The sequence below is a fragment of the Salvia hispanica genome, chromosome 6 (genome assembly GCF_029641045.1).
Source record: "Salvia hispanica isolate PSC_SH4W2 chromosome 6, Shi_PSC_v1, whole genome shotgun sequence".
Classification (NCBI taxonomy): Eukaryota; Viridiplantae; Streptophyta; class Magnoliopsida; order Lamiales; family Lamiaceae; genus Salvia; species Salvia hispanica.
In genome coordinates this window covers 17,573,244-17,599,833 of record NC_142697.1, presented here as the reverse complement: position 1 = coordinate 17,599,833, position 26,590 = coordinate 17,573,244, and the positions used below count along the sequence as shown (strand labels likewise).

Genomic DNA, 26,590 nt, shown 5'->3' with positions numbered 1-26,590 from the left:
TCAAATTGTTGAAAAAATGTCCGGGGATGGAAACTCCAGCGGCGGCTCCAGCAGGCGGCGTTCCGGCGTGTTCGACTTGAACTCGTTCGACGATTGGGCGAGCATGTACAACTGTTTGGGTACTCTCGGTTCGTCGCCGGGAACCCAAGGCTCGACCACCCCGTCGGCGTACCAAACACCACATTTTGATGTGGATGCATACTATCGTCCCTCCCCCCCCCAGAGGTACGGGCAATCGCTGGGATTATCCCAAATCCCGGAGAATTTTTTGGCGCCTGAACGCAGTTTGCCCGACTGGCCAATTGGTGGAGGCTCCGGCTCCGGCTCCGACAGGATCAGCCTCAGGCTCGGCGTCAATGCCGAGGAGGAAGCGAATGTAGAGGCTGTGGGAGACGGCAGCTGTCATCCATACAGCCAAGCCGAGACGTTGGCTCTGACGATGCTTGGATCATCGTCTCGTACGATCCTGTCGTCGGGAATCAACAAACCCACAAGTGTTTTTCGCTAAAAGTCACCGAAGTTTACAACGCACGAAGGCCGAAGAATACCGTTCCCCGCAACGTGAAGATGCTCCGCAGTCATTGGGACCGATGCGACAGAGATGTCAAAAAATTTTGCGCGATATACAGGGGAGAAGAGGCGAATTATCAGAGCGGAGCCAGTGGAGCCGACATTCTGAGAGCGGCATTGCGGGTCTTCAAAGACGACGTCGGCAAAGATTTCAAGCTTGTCGATGTTTGGTCGCAAGTCCACCACCTTGAAAGGTGGGCTGGCGGTGTCGAGTCGGGCTCGAAACGCACGAAGCGCACGGCGCGTGGCCACTACTCGTCTAGTGATGGCGGCGAAGGCAACACCTCACGTGAGGGCACACCAACCGTTGATGTAGGGGTGTCTTCTTCCGATGCACGACGTCGGCCGCAAGGGACCAAGGCGGCGAAGGCGGCTAGAGCGAGGGGGAGAGCGAGAGCGAGAGGGATGGGCCGCGGCAGACCAAGCCAGGCGGGCGAGGGCTAGGGCTCCGGCACGGGCACGGGCTCGCACACCCTAATGTCCATGTACCTGGTCGCCACGATGGCGGACCTTTCAAAAATGACTCTTGGCCAAGTTTCAGCCCATATGGCCGGAATTGAGTATATGAGAGCTCAACTTGGTATAGGTGCACCGCCGACTTTGGGGGATGATGATTCGCCGGCGGAGTAGTTTTTATAGTTTAATTTAGAGTATTTTAATTATGTATTTTTTTTTATTTTTTAGAATTTTAAATTATGTATTTTTTTTTTATTTTTTTAGGTATTTAAATTGTAATATTTATTTTATTTTAATGAAGTGTGTTTTTATTAATTGAATTTGTTGGAATTAAAAATAAAAAATGAAATTGAATGAATAGTTAAGAGATGGTTAAGAGATGGAGGGTTGCAGGTGCTGTCTCTTAGTTAAGAGATGAGCTGAAAAGTACAGTGGGGCCCATGAATAGTTAAGAGATGAGACGGTTAAGAGACGGTTAAGAGATAGCGTCGCATCTCTTAACTATTCATGGGCCCCACTATACTTTTCAGCTCATCTCTTAACTAAGAGACAGCACCTGCAACCCTCCATCTCTTAACCATCTCTTAACCATCTCTTAACTATTCATTCAATTTCATTTTTTATTTTGAATTCCAACAAATTCAATTAATAAAAACACACTTCATTAAAATAAAATAAATATTACAACTTAAAAAAAGCCTAAAAAATAGAAAAAAATACATAATTTAAAATCCTAAAAACTAAAAAAAGTACATAATTTAAAATCCTAAAAAATAAAATAACTACTCCGCCGGCGAATCATCATCCCCCGAAGTCGGCGGTACAACTATACCAAGTTGACGTCTCATATACTCAATTCTGGCCATATGGGCTTCAACTTGGCCAGGATTCATTTTTGAGAGGTCCGCCATCGTGACGACTAGGTACATGGACATTAGGGTGTGCGAGCCCGTGCCCGTGCCGGAGCCCGAGCCCTCGCCCGCCTGGCTTGGTCCGCCGCGTCTCATCCCTCTCGCTCTCGCTCTCCCCCTGGCTCTAGCTGCCTTCGCCGCCTTGGTGCCTTGCGGCCGACGTCGTGCACCGGAAGAAGACCCCCCTACATCATCGGTTGGCGTGCCCTCACGTGAGGTGTTGCCTTCGCCGCCATCACTAGACGAGTAGTGGCCACGCGCCGTGCGCTTCATGCGTTTCGAGCCCGAGGCCGACTCGACATCGCCAGCCCACCTGTAAAGGTGGTGGACTTGCGACCAAACATCGACAAGCTTGAAATCTTTGCCGACGTCGTCTTTGAAGACCCGCAACGCCGCTCTCAGAATGTCGGCTCCACTGGCTCCGCTCTGATAATTCGCCTCTTCTCCCCTGTATATCGCGCAAAATTTTTTGACATCTTTATCCGTTCGGTCCCAATGACTGCGGAGCATCTTCACGTTGCAGCGAACGGTAGTCGTCGGCCTTCGGGCGTTGTAAAGGTCGGTGACTTTTTCCCAAAAGCACTTGTGGGTTTGTTGATTCCCGACGACAGGATCGTACGAGACGCTGATCCAAGCGTCGTACAAAGCCAACGTCTCGGCTTGGCTGTATGCATGCCGACTGCCGTCTCCACCAACCTCTGCAGCCGCTGCCTCCTCTTCCTCCTCGGCATTGACGCCGAGACTGAGGTTGATCCTGCGGAGCCGGAGCCGGAGCCGGAGCCTCCACCAATTGGCCAGTCGGGCAAATTGCGATCAGGCGCCAAAAAATTCTCCGGAATTTGGGATAATCCCGGCGATTGCCCGTACCTCTTGGGGGGGGGGAGGGACGATAGTATGCATCCACATCAAAATGTGGTGTTTGGTACGCCGGCGGGGTGGTCGAGCCTTGGGTGCCCGGCGACGAACCGGGAGTACCCAAACAGTTGTACATGCTCGCCCAATCGTCGAACGAGTTCAAGTCGAACCCAACGGAGCGCCGCCTGCCGGAGCCGCCGGAGCCGCCGCCGCTGGAGTTTCCATCGCCGGACATTTTTTCAACAATTTGAGAGTAGTGTTTGTGTGTAAAATGGAAGAGGAATGAGGAATGAAAGTTGTGTTTGTGTGTAAAATGGTGAATGGAGTGTGGAGTATATTTATAGAAGAATAAAAAATAAAAAAAAAATTGAAAAATTCGACCGTTTGGTCCCCAACGGTCATTTGACCGTTTGATTTTTTTTTTAATTAAATTCGATTTTTTCGAATTTATAAAAAAAAAAAAAATTATTACGTCATAAATACGACGCCCACTCGCGGCCCGGCGAGTGGGCGTCACTCAACGTGGCGCGCGCGTCGTCTCGCCAGCTCGAGGCCGGCCTCGCCGTGTCGCGTCGCGCGACGAGATGTCTCGTCTCGTCGAGACGAGACGAGCCTCGCAACGCTGACTCGATGCTGGCTCGTCTCGTCGAGACGAGACCGAGCCAAAATCGAGCCCGCGTTGCGGATGCTCTAATGCTTTAACTTTCTCTAGATTATGACTCTATGACTATATATATAATAGAAATTAGACAAATAGACACTATTTAATTTTAAAATAAATAAATTTTTGGCATAAATCTATATGTGGTAAAATAAATTTTTCCCTAGATTTACCCTACGGCCATATGTCATATACTAAATAAAAATATTTATCACAAATACATAATTAATCGGGTTTAATTGGGTATTAATCGGATACCCTAATACGGGTTTCGGGTATATCCGATCAATTTAGTTAGTATTTAAGTATACCGATCGGATATAGAAGAATAACTTTCGACTTTATATTTAATATTTGTATTTATTTAGTTAGTATTTAAGTGTAAATCAAATTAATTGGGAAAAAGCTTGAATTAGGGGCAATTCTAATTGCTGAAGTCGGTGGATAAGTTTATTCACGAAAACGAAATTAATAGAATTGAGAACTCTGGATTCCCGTTACTCCTCTTCTCTAAATTCCCCAAATTCTCTGTGATCCTCATCCAAGTTCCTGCTAGGGTTCCACAATTCAATTAAGTTCGTTCCCAATTCGCTCTCTAAATCATGGCGACTGCGTCAGGTACATCCCGCACTTTCTAATATTAATTCATCACCATGTCGTAATTTTTCTCTCTGTATTACATCGATCGATTGTTCCCCCATCTTTTGCTATTCGATTGTTTGTTTAACCGGAAATAAATACACGAACTCCATCGATTTTCCGTAAGTGACCTGTGATGACGATCAAGTTCATGCATTTTGGTCTTCGAATGCTTGTTCCTTCAATTATTGGGGCATCTAGATTTAGCCCATCTTTCCAGGATTACTCGTCATTGTTTTTTTTCAAATTTTCCCTATTGGATTTGTTGTTAATGTTGTTTTTTGGATTTTGGGATCACAGTGGCCTTTAAGTCAAGGGAGGATCACCGAAAGCAACTTGAACTAGAAGAGGCCCGTAAGGCTGGGCTCGCGCCGGCTGAAGTGGATGAAGATGGAAAGGAAATCAATCCTCACATTCCCCAGTATATGTCTTCTGCGCCTTGGTATCTCAATGCGGAGAGACCGGTATGTCCTGTGATCATGTGCTGTTGTTCTATTTTGTTGTACTCGGCAGAGTGGTTTCATGGAGTGCTCATTGTTTAGCTTCTTTTCATCTTCAGAGTTTGAAGCATCAAAGGAAGTGGAAATCTGATCCAAATTATACCAAGTCGTGGTATGACAGAGGTGCAAAGACTTTTCAAGCTGAAAAATTCAGGAAGGGTGCTTGTGAAAAGTAAGTGAAACGAAGTGTCCATTTGTATTCTCTGAGATAGTTACTGAAAATATTGTTATAGTCTAAAAACTGGAATTCCATGTTGAACCTTGTGTTCTTAGGTTTTTTGTATGTCCACTTTTTAGTTACAAATATCACAATGCCATTTTAGACTTTGCCACTATAGATAGGAACGGAAACCATGGATTGCTGTTTTTATGATTGTGATGGGGAACACCAAATAAGCATGTATTACAAGTTTAATTTTACTGGTGACTGTATTTTTAGATCAAATTTAATGTTATGCTGGTTCTGAGCTTTCATGCTTGCTGCAGCTGTGGGGCTTTAACACACGACAAGAAGGCTTGTGTGGAAAGACCACGAAAATTAGGAGCCAAATGGACAGGCAAGCATATTGCCCCAGATGAGAAGATAGAGACCTTTGAGCTTGATTATGATGGGAAGAGAGATCGATGGAATGGATATGATGCTGCATCTTATAAACATGTTATTCAGAGATATGAAGCCAAGGACGAAGCAAGAAGCAAATATTTGAAGGATGAACAGCTCAAGAAGTTGGAGGAGAAAAATAATAATCAAAACAAAGAAGACGGTGTTAGTGATGATGAGGATAATGAAGACAATCTAAAAGTTGATGAGGCCAAGGTTGATGAGAGCAAGCAAATGGACTTTGCAAAGGTTGAGAAGCGTGTGCGTACTACAGGTGGTGGTAGCACAGGAACTGTCAGGTATATATGTGTATTCTTTCGTCCACCACCACATATATGCATCTACTCCGCAGAAACATATCTACTCTCACATTATTCTTGATGAGATGAAACTAGAATGTTCTTGGAAATAACTGTTTTCAAGCACTTTGAAGCTTAAATTGAAAATTATACCTGATTATCATTCTCTTGTTATCAGGAATTTACGTATTAGAGAGGATACTGCAAAATATCTTCTCAATCTTGATGTTAACTCTGCCCACTATGACCCCAAGACCCGTTCTATGCGTGAGGACCCTCTTCCAGACATGGATCCAAATGAGAAGTTCTATGCTGTAAGTTTACTTATCCATGCTAGTTGTTATGGCTACTATAGCTCTTGCATGATGATTCTTGCTCACACAATTTGCAACCTATGGAAATTATAGGGAGACAACCAGAATAGAGTTAGTGGTCAAGCTTTGGAGTTCAAACAGCTGAATGTTCATGCTTGGGAGGCATTTGACAAGGGTCATGATGTTCATATGCAAGCTGCTCCTTCACAAGCCGAGTTGCTTTATAAAAATTTCAAGATCAACAAGGAGAAGTTAAAGTCCCATACTAAAGATAAAATCATGGAGAAGTATGGTAATGCTGCTGCTGGCGAAGTACTTCCACGAGAACTTTTACTGGGCCAAAGCGAGCGGGAGGTTGAATATGATCGTGCGGGTAGGGTCATAAAAGGCCAGGTATGGACCAACTGTGCCTCTCTCTCCTTGATAAGATGTTGTTGACTTGTTGCCATCTCTTTTCTCCCTGAAATGCTTCCATGTCTCTGTAGTTTTCTCTGACATTCAGAAATTGTAACTGCTCATGTCATGTGATACTTTAATGCATAGTTATTTTCCAAAATGTTGTGTTAGTCTAACAGTGGTGCAAAAGTTTTCCAAAATGTTGTGTTAGTCTAACAGTGGTGCAAAAGTGTGCATCTGTCACACTGCTCCCAAAATGCTGCTGTTTCATTAGATTCTTGGAAATATTTGTGAATTCTTTTTTTACAGTAATGATGATCCAATGTGTGTTTTTCCCTTTGTATTTCCTGCATGTGCCTTCGACTAGAATTTCATCTGGCAGTCATTATATGTTTGTTGTGTTCCACTTGGATTTCTATTTCGTAGACACTTCTTATTGTGACTGCATATCGAGAGAGATAAAAGTGAATTGAGTAGTATGAAATTTCTGTGTTGCCCCCATACTTAGCCTGCAGAAAATTTTATGTGCACTTTGTTTACTGTCTTGGTATACATTTCGCGAGTGGAAATGACACGTTGATTGCATGATATTTGCAGGAGATGGCTCTTCCAAAGAGCAAGTATGAAGAAGATGTTTACATAAACAACCACACAACTGTTTGGGGCTCATGGTGGAAAGATCATCAATGGGGTTACAAATGTTGCCACCAGACAGTAAGGAACAGTTATTGTACTGGTGCTGCTGGTATTGAGGCTGCTGAAGCTTCAGCAGACCTTATGAAAGCTAATATAGCTCGTAAGGAGGCTACTGAAGGTAATAACGTCGATGTTGATTACTGCATTAAGCTATTTGAATGTTGTCATAATCTGAGATGGAGTTACATATTACACAACCTTGTTTAGAGTAACTCTTTACTCAAAACAATTAATGCCTGCTTCAATATTCAATGTGTAGCTGCCTAAAATTTTGCAAGCAAAATTGTTCAAGTGATAAGTTCTTTTGAAGTGTTAAAATGCAATTTAAATGTTACCCCTTATGCAACAATTACTCTATTTCCTACAAAATTATACCACTTCCCGTTTTAGATCATGGCCCCACAGTCTTCTTTATCATTTAACCTTATGAATACCTCTTATTTACCAAAAATCACATATTTACTGCATAGTGGGACCCTTGGTTATTACCCTTTTCCACTCAAAACATATACTACATACCATTTTCTCAAAACCAGTGAGTATTTCTCATTAAATCTATCTAACGTACTAGAGAAAGTGAGTTCTTTACAGCGAAGAAGTTAGCTATTGCACAGACTACTTTGTACGTCTAGAATCATGTATATAGATTGCAGCGTATCTGATAGTTTATTTTTTGAAAGCAGAAGCACCTGCAGCAGCCGAGGAGAAAAGAATGGCTACATGGGGATCAGAGGTACCTGACGATCTGGTTCTAGACCAGAAAAGACTTAGTGAGGCACTTCAGAAGGTGAAATTCTTTAATTCAATATTGTTTTGTAACAGTCCAGTTCTTGAATCATTTTCTGTTGTGCTCTTCTTCTAGTAGTACCTTGTTATTTCATCGATGGTTGAAACTTTTTTTCTTATGATAGGAGGATGAACGGAAGAGAGAGGAGAGGGATGAAAGGAAACGGAAATACAACGTGAAGTGGAACGATGAGGTACTTAGACATATGCAATCAACTTTCTGTCAACTATAATAGTAATATATACTTCTTCCGGTTTTGACCTTTCTTCGCCGTTCAGGTTACACCTGAAGATATGGAAGCTTTCAGGATGAAGAGGGTCCATCACGATGATCCAATGAAGGATTTCCTGAATTAATTGGTGTTTGAAGAACACAAATCCAAACTTGGTTGCAAGCTGAAAGAATTGCAGTTTTAAGTTTTAGAGAGTGCTAACTTTGGTTCTTCGTTCTTGTACTTGCTTCATCTCTTGTTTTATGCAAATCAAAATGTTAACGGAGAGCTGCTGTTGTTGATCTGGAATAACTTGATGCAATTATGATACGCTATGATGAACTCTGTTGTAATGCTGGCTTCAAAATATCAATGTTTAATGGTAGGATACATATTGTGAAGAATGTTAATTATTATCTTTACACGGAATGATCTTGAGAATTTGGGTAGTGCAATACATAATTCTAAAGAATTGATGTCTCAATTTCCTGATATACTCCTGCAGAAATGCTAGCAAGAATTTATTTGCATTTCCTAGTTGCTAAAATGACAAAACCTAAGATAACAATGAAGGCTACAACTGGCGTGCCAGAGTTTCTTGCTGTCGCATCTCAGCCCGAAATCGAGCTATAAACTCGTCAGCCCTTGCATCAATCCCATCCATTTGTGGTGAATTAAGCACCATGGACTCCCACACATCATCACCATTTGTAGATGTTTCTTCCTTACTGGATTCTGGCCTGAGCACCAAGGACTCACACACATCATCACCATTAGTAGTTGTTTCTTCCTTACAGGATTCTAGCTCGCCACAGTCGTCGTTGCTGGTTGTCTGATTGGGGTTCTGGCTTTTGTTCAAGCTGCTGGAGGATGAAGGCTTGCTTGTTTGTCCGGGTGAAACAACATGCTCACTAACTAGAGAAACAGGTTGCACGAAGAGGTGGTCGACGAAGACAGGGGGTGGCCGCCTCTGGGAGTAGCAGTGATGGTTCTTGTGGTGTATGACAGTGTGTTTCTTGAACTTCTTGGGCTGAATGGAAAGGGTTGGCAAGGAAAGTTTCTTGGATGTTTTGTAGGATCTGTGTTTGTGCTTCTTGTTCAGCTTTGATCTGATGAGTTTGAGGGGCAGTTTGTTTGTTAAGACCTTCCACAACCTTCTGTGGGGCAGCAGCCTCTTCAAATTCAGACAGGACATTGCAGAGTTTTTTCCCAGAAAAGAATTAGAAGCGAAGGTGAAAGAGGGTGGTGATCATATGGTGAGGGGAGATCTTATATTTATAATGTGTGTGTGAGGGGAATCAGCATATCTTTGGACTTAAATCTTACGCTAACTAGTTGTGTTTCTAGATAAATGGGTTATGGGTAGAAGCAAATTAACTTGTAATTTAACTAATTTAGTTATGCAGGAGATTCGAATATCCTTTTTTGGAGAGTGGAGTCCACAAGGGCGGTAGTCGGTACCTTACCCTATAAGAAAAATGCTTCTGAGAAAACGAATCTCTGGTTTCATTTTATTACTATGATTGTTATGCTTTTTACAAAGTTGAATAGGATTCTTTCTTAGCTTACAACTTACGTGCGTTCACTCCATGGCCACAACTCAATCTACGCGCTAACATATTAATTATGAAGGGACAAACATAACATATTCACGCATTAGAGTACGTAATTGTGTTAGTGTATTAGTCATATTTTGAAAGTTCAAAAAGGCAGAAATATAAAAAGTTGAGAGTAGTTTAGAATTTCAACTCAAATAGTGTCCAGAACACGTATTTCTTTTCCGGGATGTTGGCCCCTAATATCACGGAATTTTCAAAAGATTGGTTTTTTTCCACGAATTTTAAATTTGACAAATAATATCACGAACTTTATTCTGAGTTTGTTATTCCCACCAACGAAAAAATTACGGCAAATAATATAATGATAAAGATTTTTTTTTCTTAATTTCTCGACAATAACTTTGAGAGCTTCAAGTTCTTCAATTTTTGAGGATAGTTTTCCTTGAAGTTTGTCCCTCCAAAATTGTTCTCCAATCCATTAATATAGCCAAAATAATTTTGTTAGTGAAAAATAACAAATTCGGATAAAGTTCTTGATATTATTTGTTAAATTTAAAGTTTACGAGAAAAATCCATTTTTTTTTAAAGTTCAATGATATTAAGGGGTCAATATCCCTTCTTTTAATATGTGAATTGTTAACAGACTCGTATGTGGTGTCTTAATACTCAGTTTTAACTAATGATTCTTGAAATTTGATTTTTTCTGATATTCTTTGTTCTATTTTAACTCATGGTTGATATGGAATATTCAGAATAAAATAATCTTCTAAGATTTTGTGCCGCGTTGGGAGCTTGAGAAGAAAAAATTGATTTGACAATTAAGATCGTGGACAAAATGTTGGCACCAAAATTCTCACATTCCAACGGAGATTTGATTTTGGGTGAGAATTAATTGTTAATTTGATATATTGGTCCACTTTTTGAAACCTTACTATAGGTGAGTTTTTTTTCGGTTGATTGGATTTTTAAGTTGGTTTTATCCTAATTTTTAGTGTGACGACATTGTTAGCTTTTATGTGCCCGTTGGTTTCCTTGTGTTGCTGCCACTGAAGGAGTTTGTTTACTTGAATAACTTTTGCACTTTGTTTTGCCATTTCACAAACATATGCTCACCACTCATGATTTAAGCCTTTTACTATTTATCATATGAAGAATTAATTTCTCCCAAAATAAATGCGTTTAGTTAATGAGATAAGTAACTAATCCTATTTAATTAAGTTGTGTTGGCACAACGAATTAAATTAATTTATCCAAAACCAAACACATTTCTATTTACCTAAAGAAATTAATTGGCCTAAATTTAGTGTACACTGTAAAAAAAGTCGCAAAATAAGTACAAAAGGGATTTGGATTTGCAACACCATTGGAGGAATTTTCTACAACAAAAAGAAAATTTGCAAATATGGATGGTGATGATTTTAGAGGCATGCACTCCCTCCGCATTTTCTGCACCTCTCATAAATCACAATCAACTCTCTCCTCGCAACTATGATTATCACATGAACTTGCACTATTCCTTCAATATTCCTATAGTAAATGCACAATTATTTACTATACTAATTATTTACTATCTCAATCCAATCCAATATACAATTTCAATAATAAGGACTCATAATTAATGTGAGTCTCTGCTATATTAGAAGCTAATTAAAGTCGGGATGAAAAAAAGAAGTGGCCCCAATCCTAATCCAACACAAATTATGAGTATTCAAAAATTCTTCCAATTATCAATATCTATTCTGAAGCCTATTCAAAATGTCAGTAAAAAGTCAAGAAATACACTACCACCAGATCTCACCCTGTTTTCGTTGATGCATATGAAGAAATTATAATCCGATCTAAATCTTGTAGTAGTACTAAATCACAATGAAAAGAAAAAAGCAAATAATTACAGATAACAAAATCCAAACTATCGCTTTCAACACATCCTAATTTCATCTTTCCTATTTTTCGTTTATTTATCAAGCACAGTTGTGATTGGCTTGAAGAAACCTCTCCGCCAGAGCGGCGGCGGCAGCGTCGGAAACGAGAGCCTGAATGAGCAGCGTCTTGACCTCCCAGGCGGCGTAGGGATAGCCTTTTCTAGCGTAGGAGTTGAGCAGCGCCGCCGTGGACTCCTTGAGCAGCTGCGCGAAGACGTTTTCGTCGGTATTCCTGGCCGCCGCCTCCAGCAGCGTGAGGTCGGGGCGGAAGCGCTCCAAGGCCTGCGACCCGAAAACGTTGGACACGGTGGAGCTGTGGGGAACCATCTTGGGCCACAACTCGCTCCTGCTGCTCCAATACCTGCAATAAACAACCACTTTAATTTCAAGATCCAAACTTTGATTGTACAGAAATTAGGTCGTTAATTTACTGAGGAGTGCAGGTTCCTCTGGATCTTGTGTAGAGGAATCCGGGCCTGGGCAATGCCATTGATGAGGCGGCCAGGAAAATGATGGATGTGAGAACAAGGATTGGATTGTTGATAGGCATTGCTACACCAAAGAATGTTACTACATCTTTTTCATGGTTTTCCCAATAAGTGGATTTTGTGATGGAAATGGGGGTATGTGTTGTGTAACAGAGGAGGGAGGAGTAGTTGTGCACTGCTTCTATTTGTCTATTTGGATCACAATTGTGTGTAGGAAGAGAGAGAGAGAGCGTTGTGTCTGTCAGTCTATCTGTCTTCTTCCTCGTGAGGCGTGAGTGTGTGCTTTGTTTATTGTATTTTCAATACTTCTACTTAGGCCCGCTTATTCGGCCGGTTCCGGTTCTAACCGGACCGGTTGACCGATTAATCGGTTTTAAATTTTCATAAATTCAAGAACCGGAATCGGAATCGGAATCGATCGGTTCCGGTTTGGAACCGGCCGGTTAAGAATCGGTCGATTCCGGTTCCGAACCGGAACCGATATGTAATTTTAATCCGAATTTATTTATAATTTTAAATAGTTCAATACTAAAAAAATAATAATCCAACATCTAGAATTATAACAAATAATACCTAAAAATTAAAATAAATACACAAAATACAAACCAACAATACAATAATATTCATATATAGATAAGAGTGATGCCAAGTGTAGTAGGCCGGGTCGGACTAGTTTATGTTAGCAATTTTTTACTAATACAAAAATAGGAGTTCTAAACTTTAGCAATTTTTTTTTAAAAAATGAGTTTTAAAATTGAATTTCATTTTCCCTTTTTTGGCTAAACATAGTATTCATTGGAATTTCCAATACTAATTGGTATTGTTGTGACTATTTGGTTTATACCGGAACACTTAATAAATTATTCACAAATATGTTAAAATCGTATGTTAAATGAATTGTTACATAAATTTGTAATAAATATATCATATGAAATGATATTGTATTTGTACAAGTTCTTTTGAAAACTAAAAACAAACTTATGATGTTCTACTCATTGTAGTTAGTTCATAAAAAATGGATTAGGAAAATAATTATAGATTCAAAGTATCACAGATTAAAAATTTAAATCTAAAAATCACTCAATGTTTCAAACTATTTTACTTTAATTCAAAATTAATTCAATAAATTAGATTTTTAAGTATATTAAATTATAAAAAAATAAAATTGAATTATAATCCGGTTCCCGGTTAGGAACCGGTCGGTTCCGGTTCCGAACCGGAACCGATGTTATTTAAAAAGTTGGAACCGGTACCGGAACCGGAACCGGATCTTCCGGTTCCGGTTCCTCAATTAACCGGTAGGTTCCGGTTCCGATTCCGGTTAACCGAGAACCGGAGAACCGTTTAAGCACCCCTACTTCTACTTTTCTGCATTCTCCGATTTGAATCTTCTCGCTCATTTACGATTTTACCCCAAACCTCACTACGTTTTACAACACATACCTCATTTCATACCAGTAATTCGCATCCATTTTCATACCCAAATTTTCGTACCGCAGTCCACAGATATTGTTATCTCATCATTTCCCTTAATATATCTGTATTAAACTAAAAGGGACGCGTTAAAAAGACCACGCCTCTTAAAATAACACTATATAATTATTCATAACCAATCATTTGTATATGTGGACGAATAATAAGCTGTCATGTGGCAATATTGTTGAGTAACGTTTATAATATTATTGGATATGTGGTGTCACAGTGTCACTTTAAGAGGTATTATCATTTTAACACAAACTTAAACCACAGTATCAATAATTTCATACATCTACTTATATCGCAACTTAATTTTATTTCCTATTCTCCCTTCTCTATTTTTAGTCCACTTTTGCCATTTTTGTCTTCCCTTCATTTATTGTAACTTTCACTTTTTATTAATGTAAGTAGACTTCACGTTCCTTTACTCATTTTACTAATATTTTAATTATACAATCAATATATAAAAGTTGTATCCACATTTCATTAACTTTCTCAACCTATTTTTCTTTATATTTCTTAAAAGAGTGAACTTCAAAAATGGTCTCTGGACTATGGGTTTATCTCGCCCATAGTCCCTGAACTTTAAAAATATCGTCAGTAGTCCCTGGGTTTATCTCGAAATTGGTCCTTTTGGCTTTTTTTTTGTACGAAAATGCCTTTTTGAGGGGTTTTGAGGGTTTTGGGCAATATGGTCTTTTTACACTTTTAACATTTTAAATCTGATATTATTTCAGTTATGTACTAAATTTGATATTATTTCAAAATTATCATTCTTCTTCCATTATGTCATCCTTCACTTTGTTTTTTTATTTCAATATTATATTTAATTTTATAAAATTAAATTTTAAATTTTGATTTTTAAATATCAATAAAAAATTTAATTAAACTATTAATTCATGGACACTATAAATATTGATTAAAACAATTAATTTTTGTTATTTAATATGATATTCAGCTGAATTGAAGAAGTACACACAAATAATATTAATCATGATGGAAAAATAAGAGCCATTCTATTTAGCCTTCGTTCGGTTGTTATAATTGCTTGTGATTGAATATTATAAAGTTGACTAAAAATTTGATCCTACTAAAATTTTTATATAGGAGTATTTTTGTTGAAAATTACTAGTAAATTTTGATTGTTTTCAAATTAATAAACAAAAATTATATTAGTCTTACCTTAGATGTATATTTATTTCAGAATAAATCGTGTTATATGATATATTTATGATTAAAACTATTAAATATTGATTAAAACTAAGTCGTTGTCATATTGATTAAATATTATACACTTTCAAATATTGATTATGACTATTAATTTTTTTATTTAATAATTTTTGTAATTAAAAAAAATTTATTGATATTTAAAAATTAAAATTTAAAATTTTGTGAAATTAAATCTAATATTGAAATAAAGAAACAGAGTGAAGAATGACAAAAGGGAAGAAGAATGATAATTTTGAAATAATATCAAATTTAGTATATAACTGAAATAATATCATATTTAAAATGTTAAAAGTGTAAAAAGACCAAATTGCCCAAACCTCCCAAAACCCCTCAAAAGGGCATTTTCGTACAAAAAAAAGTCAAAATGACCAATTTCGAGATAAACTCTTAGTCTAGGGACTACTGGCGATATTTTTAAAGTCCAGGGACTATGGACGAAATAAACCCATAGTCCAAGAACCATTTTTACAGTTCACTCTTCTCAAAATGCGTACCTAACAAAAGTAGATTAAAAATGAGGGAAGTAATATTTTCAGTTACTCCCATAATCCAACTTATAAGAATTAAAACAAATAATACTACTCTAAATAAAAATTTACTCAACCATAAAAATTACATTTATAGTAATAAGTGTTTCTTATTAAGTGATTCTCATTATATTTTTAAAATAATTTAATTATAGTATTAAAAAAACCAATCACAAATTTATGACCTAAAAATAAAAGTGCGAGTAACATAGAACTGAGAGAGTATATAATATGAATTGATAATGATAAACAAAGTACTAATGAATAATATATTATAATATTTACTCCTTCAGTCCACGAGTAGGTATCCTGTTTTTTTATTTTAGTCCGTCCATGTATAGGAATCACATTTCATAATTACTATAGTACTCATATAACTAAAAGAACGAGGGAGAGATCTAACATATAATTATAACTTATAAGTGAATGAAATTCTTGATCAATGGAGGAACGCCCTTTTTGTTCAATAAGATACCAAAGTGGATGATTGACTCATTCCATACTAGAAATAATCGCAGGAAATCCTTTGATAACGCGGATTCCTATTTCTCAATGATATTTGAGAGAAAAAAGAAAACTATGCCTTCGCCAGACGAATATTAAGGCGATCCTATTACAGGAATAGCCTCAGGACACCTGTTACAATTTTCACCGCCCAATAACTAATTTGGTCCCGAGGTAAGGAATAACCAGTTACGCCAAAAGATGCGGTCAATACTCCCAGAACCACACCTGTAACCTAAGTCCTTTAAATCCATCCAACCAAAAATCCTCCAATTCTCAAAGGAGAATAGAAGAAACGATACTTTCATACAATATCTTAATTGAATTCTATGTAATGATCAATAAATCAAATTCATAAGGGATTTACTTGTCTATGTATTGTTACATTCGATCTGTTAAGTCCCTACTTAACCTCGACGGTTCTGCCACGATGTCTTTAAAGCCTATACGCGATGGATAGACTCCTGTAACCATGACATATTTGCTTGTTTGAACATAATTTCTTTCCAAAACATTCAATGATGTGGATCTATTATAAAAAAAAATCATCCTTTCATCCAACATTAATTATTGACATTATAAAAAATAAAAAAAATAAAAAACTCTTTATGTATGACCAAATGATTTTTGCAACTGAATTTTGATTTTGAAAAATCAATTTTCACTGAGGGTGAAGCATCGACCAATTATTCACCGAGGAGGAAAAATCAATATTTGAATTTGAGTTTTATGCACCGGCTCTGAACCGGTAAAATACTGGCCACAAAACTATTAGTTTCAAGCCTAAAACCAGAACTGCCTTGACTTTTGTGAAAAGATTTTAGAAGCGTGAACACCTCTAGAGTTACAAAGTTGAGCTATTGTAGAGCTAAAATTGGATTTAAATTTGGAAGATGCGGTTTTTGAACCGTGGCTGTATCTATAACCACAAAAGTCGTGCTATTCCCTTGTTGATGATAATTTAAATAAAAGCTGACGGTAATTGGTGGGTGCACGTGACTAAAGTTCAAAATTGGTGATAGTCGTATGTTAATCACTGTAGCAACGTGGGGGGCTAAATCGAATGTGCATTTGAAATACATACGGAACTTACTGAAGTAGGCTGTGTCCAGTTGGATGCCATGCACTTCGCATTACGGTCAACGTGTCGCTGCGTCAAACTCAAGACTGTTAGCCAAATACTCCCTCCGTTTCAATAAATTTGAAACATTTGGTTTCTGGCACAGGATTTTATGCAAGTGTTGTTTTGTGAGTTAATGAAGAGAGAGGAAAAAGTAGAGAGAGTGATGTTTCCATTTTAGAAAAAATTTCATTTTTAGTAGGACAACCTAAAAAAAGGAAAACGTTGCATTTCTAATGGGACAGAGGGAGTATTGTAAACACTCATAGCCATAGCCCATCGGCATGATTCAAGAAATTTCTCCGAAAAAATAGCACCACGAACACGAATGCCTCCTCCGGAAAATCGCATCCACTTTTATAACTCATGATTACATATGTGAAGTTTAGACATTAACATGTCCCTTCCAGATAATTTTGTGATATGGCAGTAGGACTCGAACTTTTTTAGGAGTACAACTTTAATTTTGTTGGTTATTATTTCTAGCAGGAAATACTCCTCCGTCCCCGATTAGGAGTCACACTTTGACCGGACACGGGTTTTAAGAAATGCAAAGAAAAGTTGGTTGAAAAAAGTTAGTGGAATGTGAGACCCATTTTTTTATATTGATTTTATAATAAAATGCGAGTGAATTGAGTTAGTGGAATGGGGGACCTACTTACTATTTATGGTAAAAATGAAGTGTGACTCTTAATTGGGAACGGACCGAAATGAAAAAGTGTAACTCTTAATCGGGGATAGAGAGTATACTAGAAGAAAAAAGTACTAACACTACTTATTAAACCTAATTAAAATGCAGATAATGAAGTGCAACTCAACTAGTAATGCCCTTCACTTTCAACCAATAGGTTAGAGATTAGAGTCATTATATATGAGGGTAGATGGGAAACCATTGTTTATCCTCTTAAACTAAAAAACACCTAATTAAAATGCAAGTTTAGAATAATTAAAATGCAAGTTCAGAAATCCAAGGGGTGTGGTCGAGTGGCATGAGACTCGCCTATCCTTAACCAAATGGTCAGGAGATCGATCCCTGGAACAGCTTTAAATCCTTGGGCCAGCTGTCCCACCCATTGAGGTGCCTACAAATCAGCACGGGGTATAGTCACTGACCCCGCCGCCAATGGTACCTTGGTAATTACAAAACAAAAAAATGCAAGTTCAGAATGATAGTGTTGAGTTGTTATTGATACTTTCATGTTCCGAAAACATTGTGGGCATACATGACTAGTCTCATTATTATTGAAATTAGAGTCCCCTAAATTGGAACCATCCTCAAGCAGAAGCAACTCTTCTGGTTGAAGGCCTGCTGGAGCTGAAAAGAAGTGTCTCCTGAGGGCAGAGGTGCGGCTGCTGAGTGCGTTGATCATGGCGTTGGCGTTGGCGTTGGCGTTGGTCTGGAACTCCACCCACTCGCATCCCTGCTTGCCGGCTTGCTTCAACACCACGAAGTTCTGAGGCCACCACCAGCACCTGCCCTTCCCGGACCTGCCCCTTGAACACTGCCTGCCCCTTGTGGTTCACCACCTAAATGAACTTATCGCCACAGGTGATGTATAGAATGCTGTGGGCGTTCGTCAACCAGTATTTGGTTAAATCGAACGTCAAGGTTCGTGAGCATCTGTAAAATAAGCATAAAGTTCAGAATCTGCATACTGGGTAGGGAAGCAGTAGCTCAAGAATGCAAACAATGATGAATTTCTTACCCTCGCTCAGAATCACGATATGCACCAACCAAGGCGTCAGCTTTATCGTAAAAATTATCCTTGAGAGATATCACGATGCTCTGGAAACTAGATCCAAAGTCAACATCACACTCTAATTTCGCTCCTCCACAAGATTTTGCTCGAATAAAGCTTGCTAGCAACCTTGGCGACATTCAAAATTGTCTAATGCAGCATCCACTTCATCCAATATGAAAAACGGTGAAGGTTTGAAACTGCGAATCCCAGGTTACGATTAGTGAGAAAATTCCTTCTTGTGAAATAATATCAGAACTCAAAACAGAAATAGATGATGGATAATCTGTATACAGCTACTCCGTTGAGCAACAACATTGTTGAATAAATAGGATTATCTGTACCACTGATGATATATTTGCATCAAAGTAACAGTAATAAATAAACTAAAGGTGATGAGCAAAGAATATTTTATATAGTATGTCAACCAACATATCAACATATAAAGAAATTAAAAAGCATGATAATTTATGCACGTTAAGTTTACAGCTACAAGCAGGTTGAGAACTGCAAAGGTATCAGAAGAAGAGATATTATGATGGAACAGAAAGTTACATCCCAGATTTGAAGTAAAGAATAATTATGGGCATAGTTAAATAGAAATATTCTTTGAATTGCAAGAAGAATCCACAGAAAAAATGAAGATAAGAAAAAAATTAACAGCTGGATTGCAGCAAATTTCATTTGTCACACCTAAAAGGACTTCCAAATGCAGAAATTTTTTGCTTTCATTTTTAATACCTGTGGATGGCAAAGAGCAAAGCAAGTGCCGCAACGGTCTTCTCACCACCAGATAGTTGTGACATATCCCTGTATCGCTTTGTTGGTGGCATAGCACTGTATTTTATGCCATAAAGGTATGGCTCATCGGGGTTCTCCAAGTTCAGATATGCTGTTCCACCCACCGCATGGGTGTTGCTTTTTGTGAGTTCATTGTATATCTTGTCAATGTTATTTGAGATGTGATTAAAAGCAGCCATGAATCATTCATGCCTGGATTCAACTTGAAAATCAGTGGTCATGACTTGACAAACTAGGTAGATAACAATACAGATGGAGCAAAATCAAGAGCATGCTGATGATAGAGAATCAGTCTAAGGCTAGGATTTAAATAATATGGAGATGAAAGCAAAATCTAGAGCTGAGGACAGGGTCCAATGACATGTAAAACAAGCACTATAATAAGCAAAATGTTGTTCTTCTTTATCTTCGATTATTTAGAGAAAGACTACCAGTTAAAGGCAGATAATTTCATAAATAAATATATACGGAAGCAGGTAGGAGAGAAGGATGAACAAGAAAACCACATGGTGGCATACTTTCTACGAATAATTTATAATCTAAAAGGTAGAACCGAAACCCTATCATCTTGGGATTTTACTAATATAGTAAATCAGCAGAGGTTCTATTTGGCGTATATGGAACTGTGTCAACAAGTATATCCAAATTGAGCTCAATGAAGGGAGGATAGCCACTCCAGAAACGAATTAAATATTGCTTCATACTAGAAAAAGAGGATCTCTAAAGACCTTTCCTTGCCAATTAATAGAAACAAATTAGATCAAAAGCCAGTATCTGATTCAATAAAAAGATGTAGGCCAAAAGGTTATAGTACAAGCTATATTTTGCAGAAATTGCAGTACCTCATTTGTTTAACTTTGTTGTAATCCAAAGTTATTTTATTCTGCTCATCTCTGGCTGCTTCCCACTCTTTTGATGCAGCTCTTTCCTTCTCTAAGACAACTTCATACTGATCTACTGCCTTCAAATTTGGAGCAGTTTTTTCAATTTCAGAAATCAATGCAGCAACTTTCTGTGCAAAATCTGCTTCGATCTTCTCCCTTTCAGATGGTTTTGCCTTTTGCTGAAGCGATCTATTCAGTGTACTGAAATAAATAACGGGCCCTGGCCCTGATGACCCAGTATCCATAGGGTCAGAGATTTTTGGAATGTCAATGTGCTCTAGTTCACACTTCTCCAGTATCTCTTGTTTACGAAAACTCAATTGATCTATCAGACTCACCTGTGGTCACAAAGCAAGGTAAACTTAATTTATTAATTTTTACTTGTAACTTGGAATATTTGAACATTGCAGCTGTTAGATTTACAATGTGTGCTGAATCATACATGGCGAGAATAGATTGTTTCTGAAGAATATAAGTCATTAAACTAAATCTTAGACCACTTTTTCTTGAGATCAAACACACCTTAAACTTAATCTGACGATTATGCTATGAAATGTTTTATGTAGCAGCAGAGATCTTTTTCTTCCATCCCTGAATATCCTTTTCGCACTCCTCTGCTTTTGAATTCAAACCTAAGAGAGAGAGAAATGGGTAAGGGGGGTTTTCATGATAAGCACAACAGTTTTTTTGGATCCCAAGAGAAAATATTGGTAGCTGACTGAAAGAGACTAGAGGCATAAAAAACATGAATAGGCACAAGACAACTGATACCCAGGAAAACTAGCAAAACAATAGAACTGAATAAAACAAAGGATTCAAATCTGATTTCCGCAAAATTGAAAACAAAAACCGTATCAACAAGCATAAAAGAAACAACACAGTTAAGCAAAACAGTAAGTACATAATACTAATAATAATGAGATGTCCTTGACGTCTCCTACCCCCTTCTCTGCCGTCGTCATCCGCTACGAGCTCACCTGGAAGCTTTCCTGCATTCTCGACTTCCACTACAAAGTCATGTCCCCTTTTTCAATCTGAAGTGGGTACCCCTTGATTTCGTGTTGTTTGAGGGCTCTGGCATTGCGGACTCTGGGTACCCCTCCCTTGATCCTCTTCAAACCTCAAAGACGTATTATACAGAACTACACAAAACTCCTACTTCTACTCAACTTTGGAAAAGAAATAGAAACATAGATGATAATCTCAAAATAACTAAAGACTCCTAATGGTAATCTCTAAAACTCTATTAATAACAAGACTTTTGACAACAATAAACAACTAAGAATAAAAATTAAAGACAACCAAAACTATCCTCAAACTAATGGTAATCTGCAACATCTCTTTGAAGAATGCCTCCGATCTATATTTGTGTGTATGAGAGAGAGTGCTTCACTTCGTGGAACTTACTTTGAAGAATGTTATATGTATTGTCAAGTGGTATGATATCTCAATCCCAAAGGTAATTTATGACAATGAGAGCTGTACAGGTGATGCTACTAAAACTGATTCAGTTATGCGAAAGCATGACAGTTTATAGCCAGAGAGATCTTTCAGAAGATATGCTAAAAAAAACCAGTCCATATACGAATTAACTCTCATTCTACCCAGCAGCTAGCTTCAATTCAAATTTTTATGGCCAGCAAATCTCGCATTTTGATGGGCAACCAACTACGGTTGAGGACAACACATGCATACACATGGTGGAGCTACAGATGAAAGGTAAATAAAATACCTGCACGGTAATCCCTATGCTTCCATCATAGTTCCAAATGGAGCGCACCTAATACGATTAACTAGATTCTACCCTGCTATAACCACGTGACTTTTTAATGTTGTTCTTTTCCATAACCATCCTGATTTCATCTGCTTCATTCCATCTTTCAGCGTCAGCAAACATATTGTACAGCAAAACATAAGGGCCAGAGCTCTCCGGTTCCAGCTTCATCAATGCTTGAGCTGCGATTTTTGCCAGCTCCACATTGTTGTGCATTCTGCAAGCACCCATAAGTGCCCCCCAGACAGCCTTGTCCGGCTCAATTGGCATGCTATTAATGATATCCATTGCCTCCTCAAGCTTCCCATGCCTACCAACCACATCCACAAGAGACGAAAAATGTTCTACTCTAGGTTTAATTCCAAAATCTTCAACCATGGATTTGAAATACGACCTGCCTTCTTCCACTAGACCACTGTGTGCACACACGCTCAAAACTGATATGAATGTGATATATGTTGGTTTCACTTTAAAGCACTTCATTGATTCAAAAAGTTCCAATGCCTCCCTTGCAAACCCATGTGATGCATACCCTCCAATCATAGCATTCCAAGAGATAACATTCTTTTGAGATTTCATCTCATCGAATACTGTCCTGGCTTCAGATATAGCCCCACATTTCGCATACATGGTAATGAGAGAGTTATATAAAGGGTTATCTGGTATAACTATCTTTGTCACCAACTGATGAACTTGCATGCCCGTAAGTTGAGCTGCACATTCAGCACAAATGCTAAGAAGGGAAGACAAAGTATGTCTGTCTGGTTTCTCTCCTTCCGCCTGCATACAATGAAACAGTTCTACCGCTTCTTTGATGCCTCCATTCTTTTCATATCCAGCTATCATAGTATTCCAAGAAACTTGGTTCTTCTGAGGCATTTTCTGGAAAAAATCAAGAGCAAGTTGCATCTTCCCTGCCCGTGCATACCCTGAGATGATCGAGTTCCATGACAAAATATCAGGAGTTTTCATATCAAAGAACAGTTTTGTGGCAGTTTCCATATCAGATGCATTAACATAACCACTAATCATAGTGTTCCACGTGACAATATCCCGGCTCTCCATCTCATTAAACAAATTACTTGCAGAATCCATATCCCTAACTTTTACATAGGCCATGATCATTGAATTCCAAGAAACCACATTCCTCTCAAACCTTGATTTTCGCCCACTTCCATCATCACTGCAAAGGGGTATCTTATCAAAAAGGCGCCGAGCATCCCTAACCCTTCCCTTCTGACCATATCCAGCAATCAAAGTATTATAAGCATGGATTAAGTCATCCACCCCCTCTCCAAGTTCCCTGTATTCCAACAAAAGCATCCCAGCCTCATCAAGCTGGTCATTCTGAATCAGTCCAGAAACCATTGCACTAAGCGAAGCAGCATCTCTCTCCGGCATTGCTCTAAAAAGCTCACAAGCTGTCTTCACGCGACCATTATCCAAGAGCCCTGTGATAATCGCATTCCAAGTAACCACATTCTTCTCAGGCATAGCGTTAAACAGCGTGAAAGCATCATCCACCCTTCCATTCTTCGCATAGCCACTGATCATAGTGTTCCAGGAAACAACACTTCTCTCAGGCATTTCATCGAATAATTGCCTACCTTCTTCTACATACCTTCTCCCCCGACACGACATATAACCCGAAATCATCAAATTCCACGAAACCAAATCTCTCTCAGGCATTTCGTCGAACAGCCACCGCGCTTTCGCAATCTCGCGACGTTTGACATAGCCGCTGAGCATTGAATTCCACGTGACGGTGTTCCGCTGCCACAAGCCATCGAAAAAAGCCCTGGCTTCATCGAGGCGGTCAGTTCGGATCAACGCTGTGATTTTTTTATTGGCATGAAGGATTTCCGGTGGGACGTGAGACCGAGTTATCAGAGTTGAAAAGACCCGATTACCATGGAATTTAAATCTCCGACTGCTCAGGAGCCTCGGAAGCATCAGACGCAGATGATGAGTGGCAACAGTAGAGGCGGTGAGCCGCGTCCGCTGTGATCTCCTACTATTGGCGATGAATCCTCTACACTCACTAAAATCACGCTGCATTTTTACTTAATTGGCGATTCTTAATTAATTTGAATTAATTGGAATCATAAAATGAAGCTGCATTTTTTACTTTGATTTTTCTTTTCTTCTTCATTATAGTACTAGTTCAGTTTCTTTAATAATTAAATTTTAATTACTTATTTTACTAATTAAAAATTAAAATATCTCATGATTATATTTACTTGCCGCATTGATGTTTACTTGCCTTTTTTTTTCTCCCTTTTATATATTTATGTTCTTTATGATTTTGTCAACTTTAATTGGTAATTATCTTATAACTGTATTAACAAAATGTATTTTTAATCAGCCATTTTACAACACTTGTTAATAATTACAACAATGCAAGCCTGCAAAATAAAATTTTAAAAATACACTATTCTAACATATGGAATTCTATTGTTTGAAAAATTTAGTTACTCTCCGAAGTTCATTAACAAAATTAAATAAACGGTTTAATATAAAATATAACTATTGCTTTGAGCAACTAATTAATTAAATGACCCATATAAATTCATAGTAAGAAATAAAAGATCAGTTCCCCTTATACTGTCATATAAATATTAGTCCTAATTCCAAATTAACTAGTACACTATCATTCAAAGATCTAATTATTAAGAATAGCAAATTAACTATTACTACCATTTAACTAACTAAATTACTTAAAAAAAACATATTTCCTCCGTCTAAAAAAAAATAGAGCACATTTGTCATTTTTAATTGTCCATGAAAAATAGAGCACATTTAAAAAAGGAGTGAACTACATAAATAGTGCCTGATCTTTTACCTGATCTTTATTTTATATCGTTTTTGTTCTTAATTTATATTATGAATGCAATTAGATGTATGTATAAAACACTTAAAAGAAAGAAGAAAAAGAAGAGAATAGAAAAAAGAGGAAACACAACCTTTAAGAAAAAAGAAAGAAGAAATGAAGATAAAATACTAAAAAGAAAGAAGAAAATGAAGAAAAAAGAAAGAAGAAGAAACTAATAAAGAAGAAATAAAAAATTGGAAGGGAAAAAAATCACATGTTTGGTACCATTTAATTGAAATTTCTAAAAATATCCTCCATAACAAAAAAATCACATGTTTGGTATCTAGAGTTATTTTTGTCAAGGGTACTAAAAACGATATAAAATAAAGATCAGATACCATTTATGTGCAAAAGTGTCACACCTCAACCCTTATGACGTATGCACTTATTATAAATAAATTTAAAATTTAAAATAAATAACCACACTTCAAATAAATAAAACACACATATTATAAAATTTCAAAAACCAATATATATCAAGTACATATTTCAAACCATTCTAAACTGCAGTGGGACCCTCTCACTTTTCTGTATACTATACACTTATTTACATGCAGAAATGATTAGGAGGTGAAGGTTGCCAAAACGCGTCAGCCGCCGACCCTGATAACATGTGCAATTCCTACGACTCACCTCAACCAAATACTTCACTCATATCTTATTCCTGAAAATATTAGTGGTTTATATGAGCCACAACTCAGTGTATATAAACCTTACCTTTAATTCCACAGTTCAAAAATCAAACATATTCTTTAACCAAAATATATCACCAGAAGTAATAAATATCATAAACAATTTAATATTCATATGCATATGCCTCTCCGTTTTTTTCATTATTCTGTGACAGATCAAGCCTGGTATATGCCCGGGATTTCCATTGTATACGACCCGAAGGTCCCTTTTCATTATTTGACCTTTCCACGAAAGCCCCTCTTTGTTTTTTGACCTTTCCACGAAGGCCTCTCTTTGCATATTGACCTTTCCACGAAGGCCCCTCTTTGATTTAACCTTTCCACGAAGGTCCCTCTTTACATATATTCTTTGACCCGTAGGTCCATCATTGAATATGACTCGTAGGTCTATTTTCATTACCACTGATATCAGACCCATGGCAAGATTGTCACATATCCACTTTAATTCCATGATTCAAAGAATTCCAATATCATACATCAATATATTCATTGCACCAATAACATATCCATATATTCCATCAATTAACTCCAATACTATAGATAAACATATGCGTTACACAAATCACATATCCACATCATAATCCACCATCAATATCAAATAACACATAACCATTTTAGTCTTACATCATATAATTCAAATATTCACTCTAATTTAACACATAGCAATCAATCACATAAAAATATGTAAAATCAAAAGTGTGATTTATACACACCTGATTACGATGAGTAAACTTATTGAACTTCTGATTCCAACTCTTGATTTATAACCCTTGACCATAAATTTCTCGCATGTTTTTGTTCTTTCGTTTTTCTCTCCTTCCCTATCTCTTTCTTTTTTTGTCATAAATATGTACAATTATATATCAAAGTTCACGTCTAACTTGCCGACTTATGCCTATTAATTAAAATATGATTAATCCAAATAGCATGTATATAGTGAAGCTTATAGTAATGTGTCACCCACATATATTATGGGATGAAGATAAATTACAACATAATCATTTAATATTCTAAATAAAAAAATATATATAAAAATAGAGCTTACTTAATAATTAAGATACTTGTCAAAATTCACTTTTATAACTATATACATATTTAAGACCGTA

The 26,590-nt window shown here is 37.6% G+C and overlaps 3 protein-coding genes across 8 annotated transcripts; 1 reads left to right on the top strand and 2 right to left on the bottom strand.

Annotated features, from left to right (window-relative positions):
- The first annotated feature begins 3,906 nt into the window (after window positions 1-3,906).
- On the top strand, window positions 3,907-8,306 carry LOC125205254 (pre-mRNA-splicing factor SLU7-like). Its single transcript, XM_048104084.2, has 10 exons — window positions 3,907-4,071; window positions 4,393-4,556; window positions 4,652-4,764; window positions 5,079-5,492; window positions 5,671-5,806; window positions 5,900-6,199; window positions 6,800-7,016; window positions 7,582-7,685; window positions 7,810-7,878; window positions 7,964-8,306. Exons 1-10 carry the CDS (start codon window positions 4,056-4,058, stop codon window positions 8,039-8,041), a joined length of 1,611 nt encoding a protein of 536 aa, XP_047960041.1. The 5' UTR covers window positions 3,907-4,055; the 3' UTR covers window positions 8,042-8,306.
- A 2,926-nt stretch (window positions 8,307-11,232) lies between these two features.
- LOC125204729 (pollen Ole e I family allergen protein) lies at window positions 11,233-12,143 on the bottom strand. The gene is made up of 2 exons (XM_048103441.2): window positions 11,809-12,143; window positions 11,233-11,738 (listed from the first exon to the last, which is right to left on the bottom strand). The coding sequence occupies exons 1-2, from the start codon at window positions 11,925-11,927 to the stop codon at window positions 11,417-11,419; spliced, it is 441 nt and encodes a 146-aa protein (XP_047959398.1). The 5' UTR covers window positions 11,928-12,143; the 3' UTR covers window positions 11,233-11,416.
- Window positions 12,144-17,876: 5,733 nt separating this feature from the next.
- MEF9 (mitochondrial editing factor 9) lies at window positions 17,877-24,030 on the bottom strand. 6 transcript variants are annotated; one of them, XM_089061317.1, is made up of 6 exons: window positions 21,048-24,030; window positions 20,669-20,778; window positions 20,105-20,484; window positions 19,203-19,454; window positions 18,429-18,661; window positions 17,877-18,343 (listed from the first exon to the last, which is right to left on the bottom strand). In XM_089061317.1, exon 1 carries the CDS (start codon window positions 23,976-23,978, stop codon window positions 21,936-21,938), a length of 2,043 nt encoding a protein of 680 aa, XP_088917443.1. In that variant the 5' UTR covers window positions 23,979-24,030; the 3' UTR covers window positions 17,877-18,343; window positions 18,429-18,661; window positions 19,203-19,454; window positions 20,105-20,484; window positions 20,669-20,778; window positions 21,048-21,935. The 6 variants fall into 6 exon arrangements, with proteins under 6 accessions (XP_088917443.1, XP_088917442.1, XP_088917444.1 ...); XM_089061316.1 differs by having other exon boundaries at window positions 21,088-24,030; XM_089061318.1 differs by having other exon boundaries at window positions 21,879-24,030.
- Window positions 24,031-26,590: the final 2,560 nt, after the last annotated feature.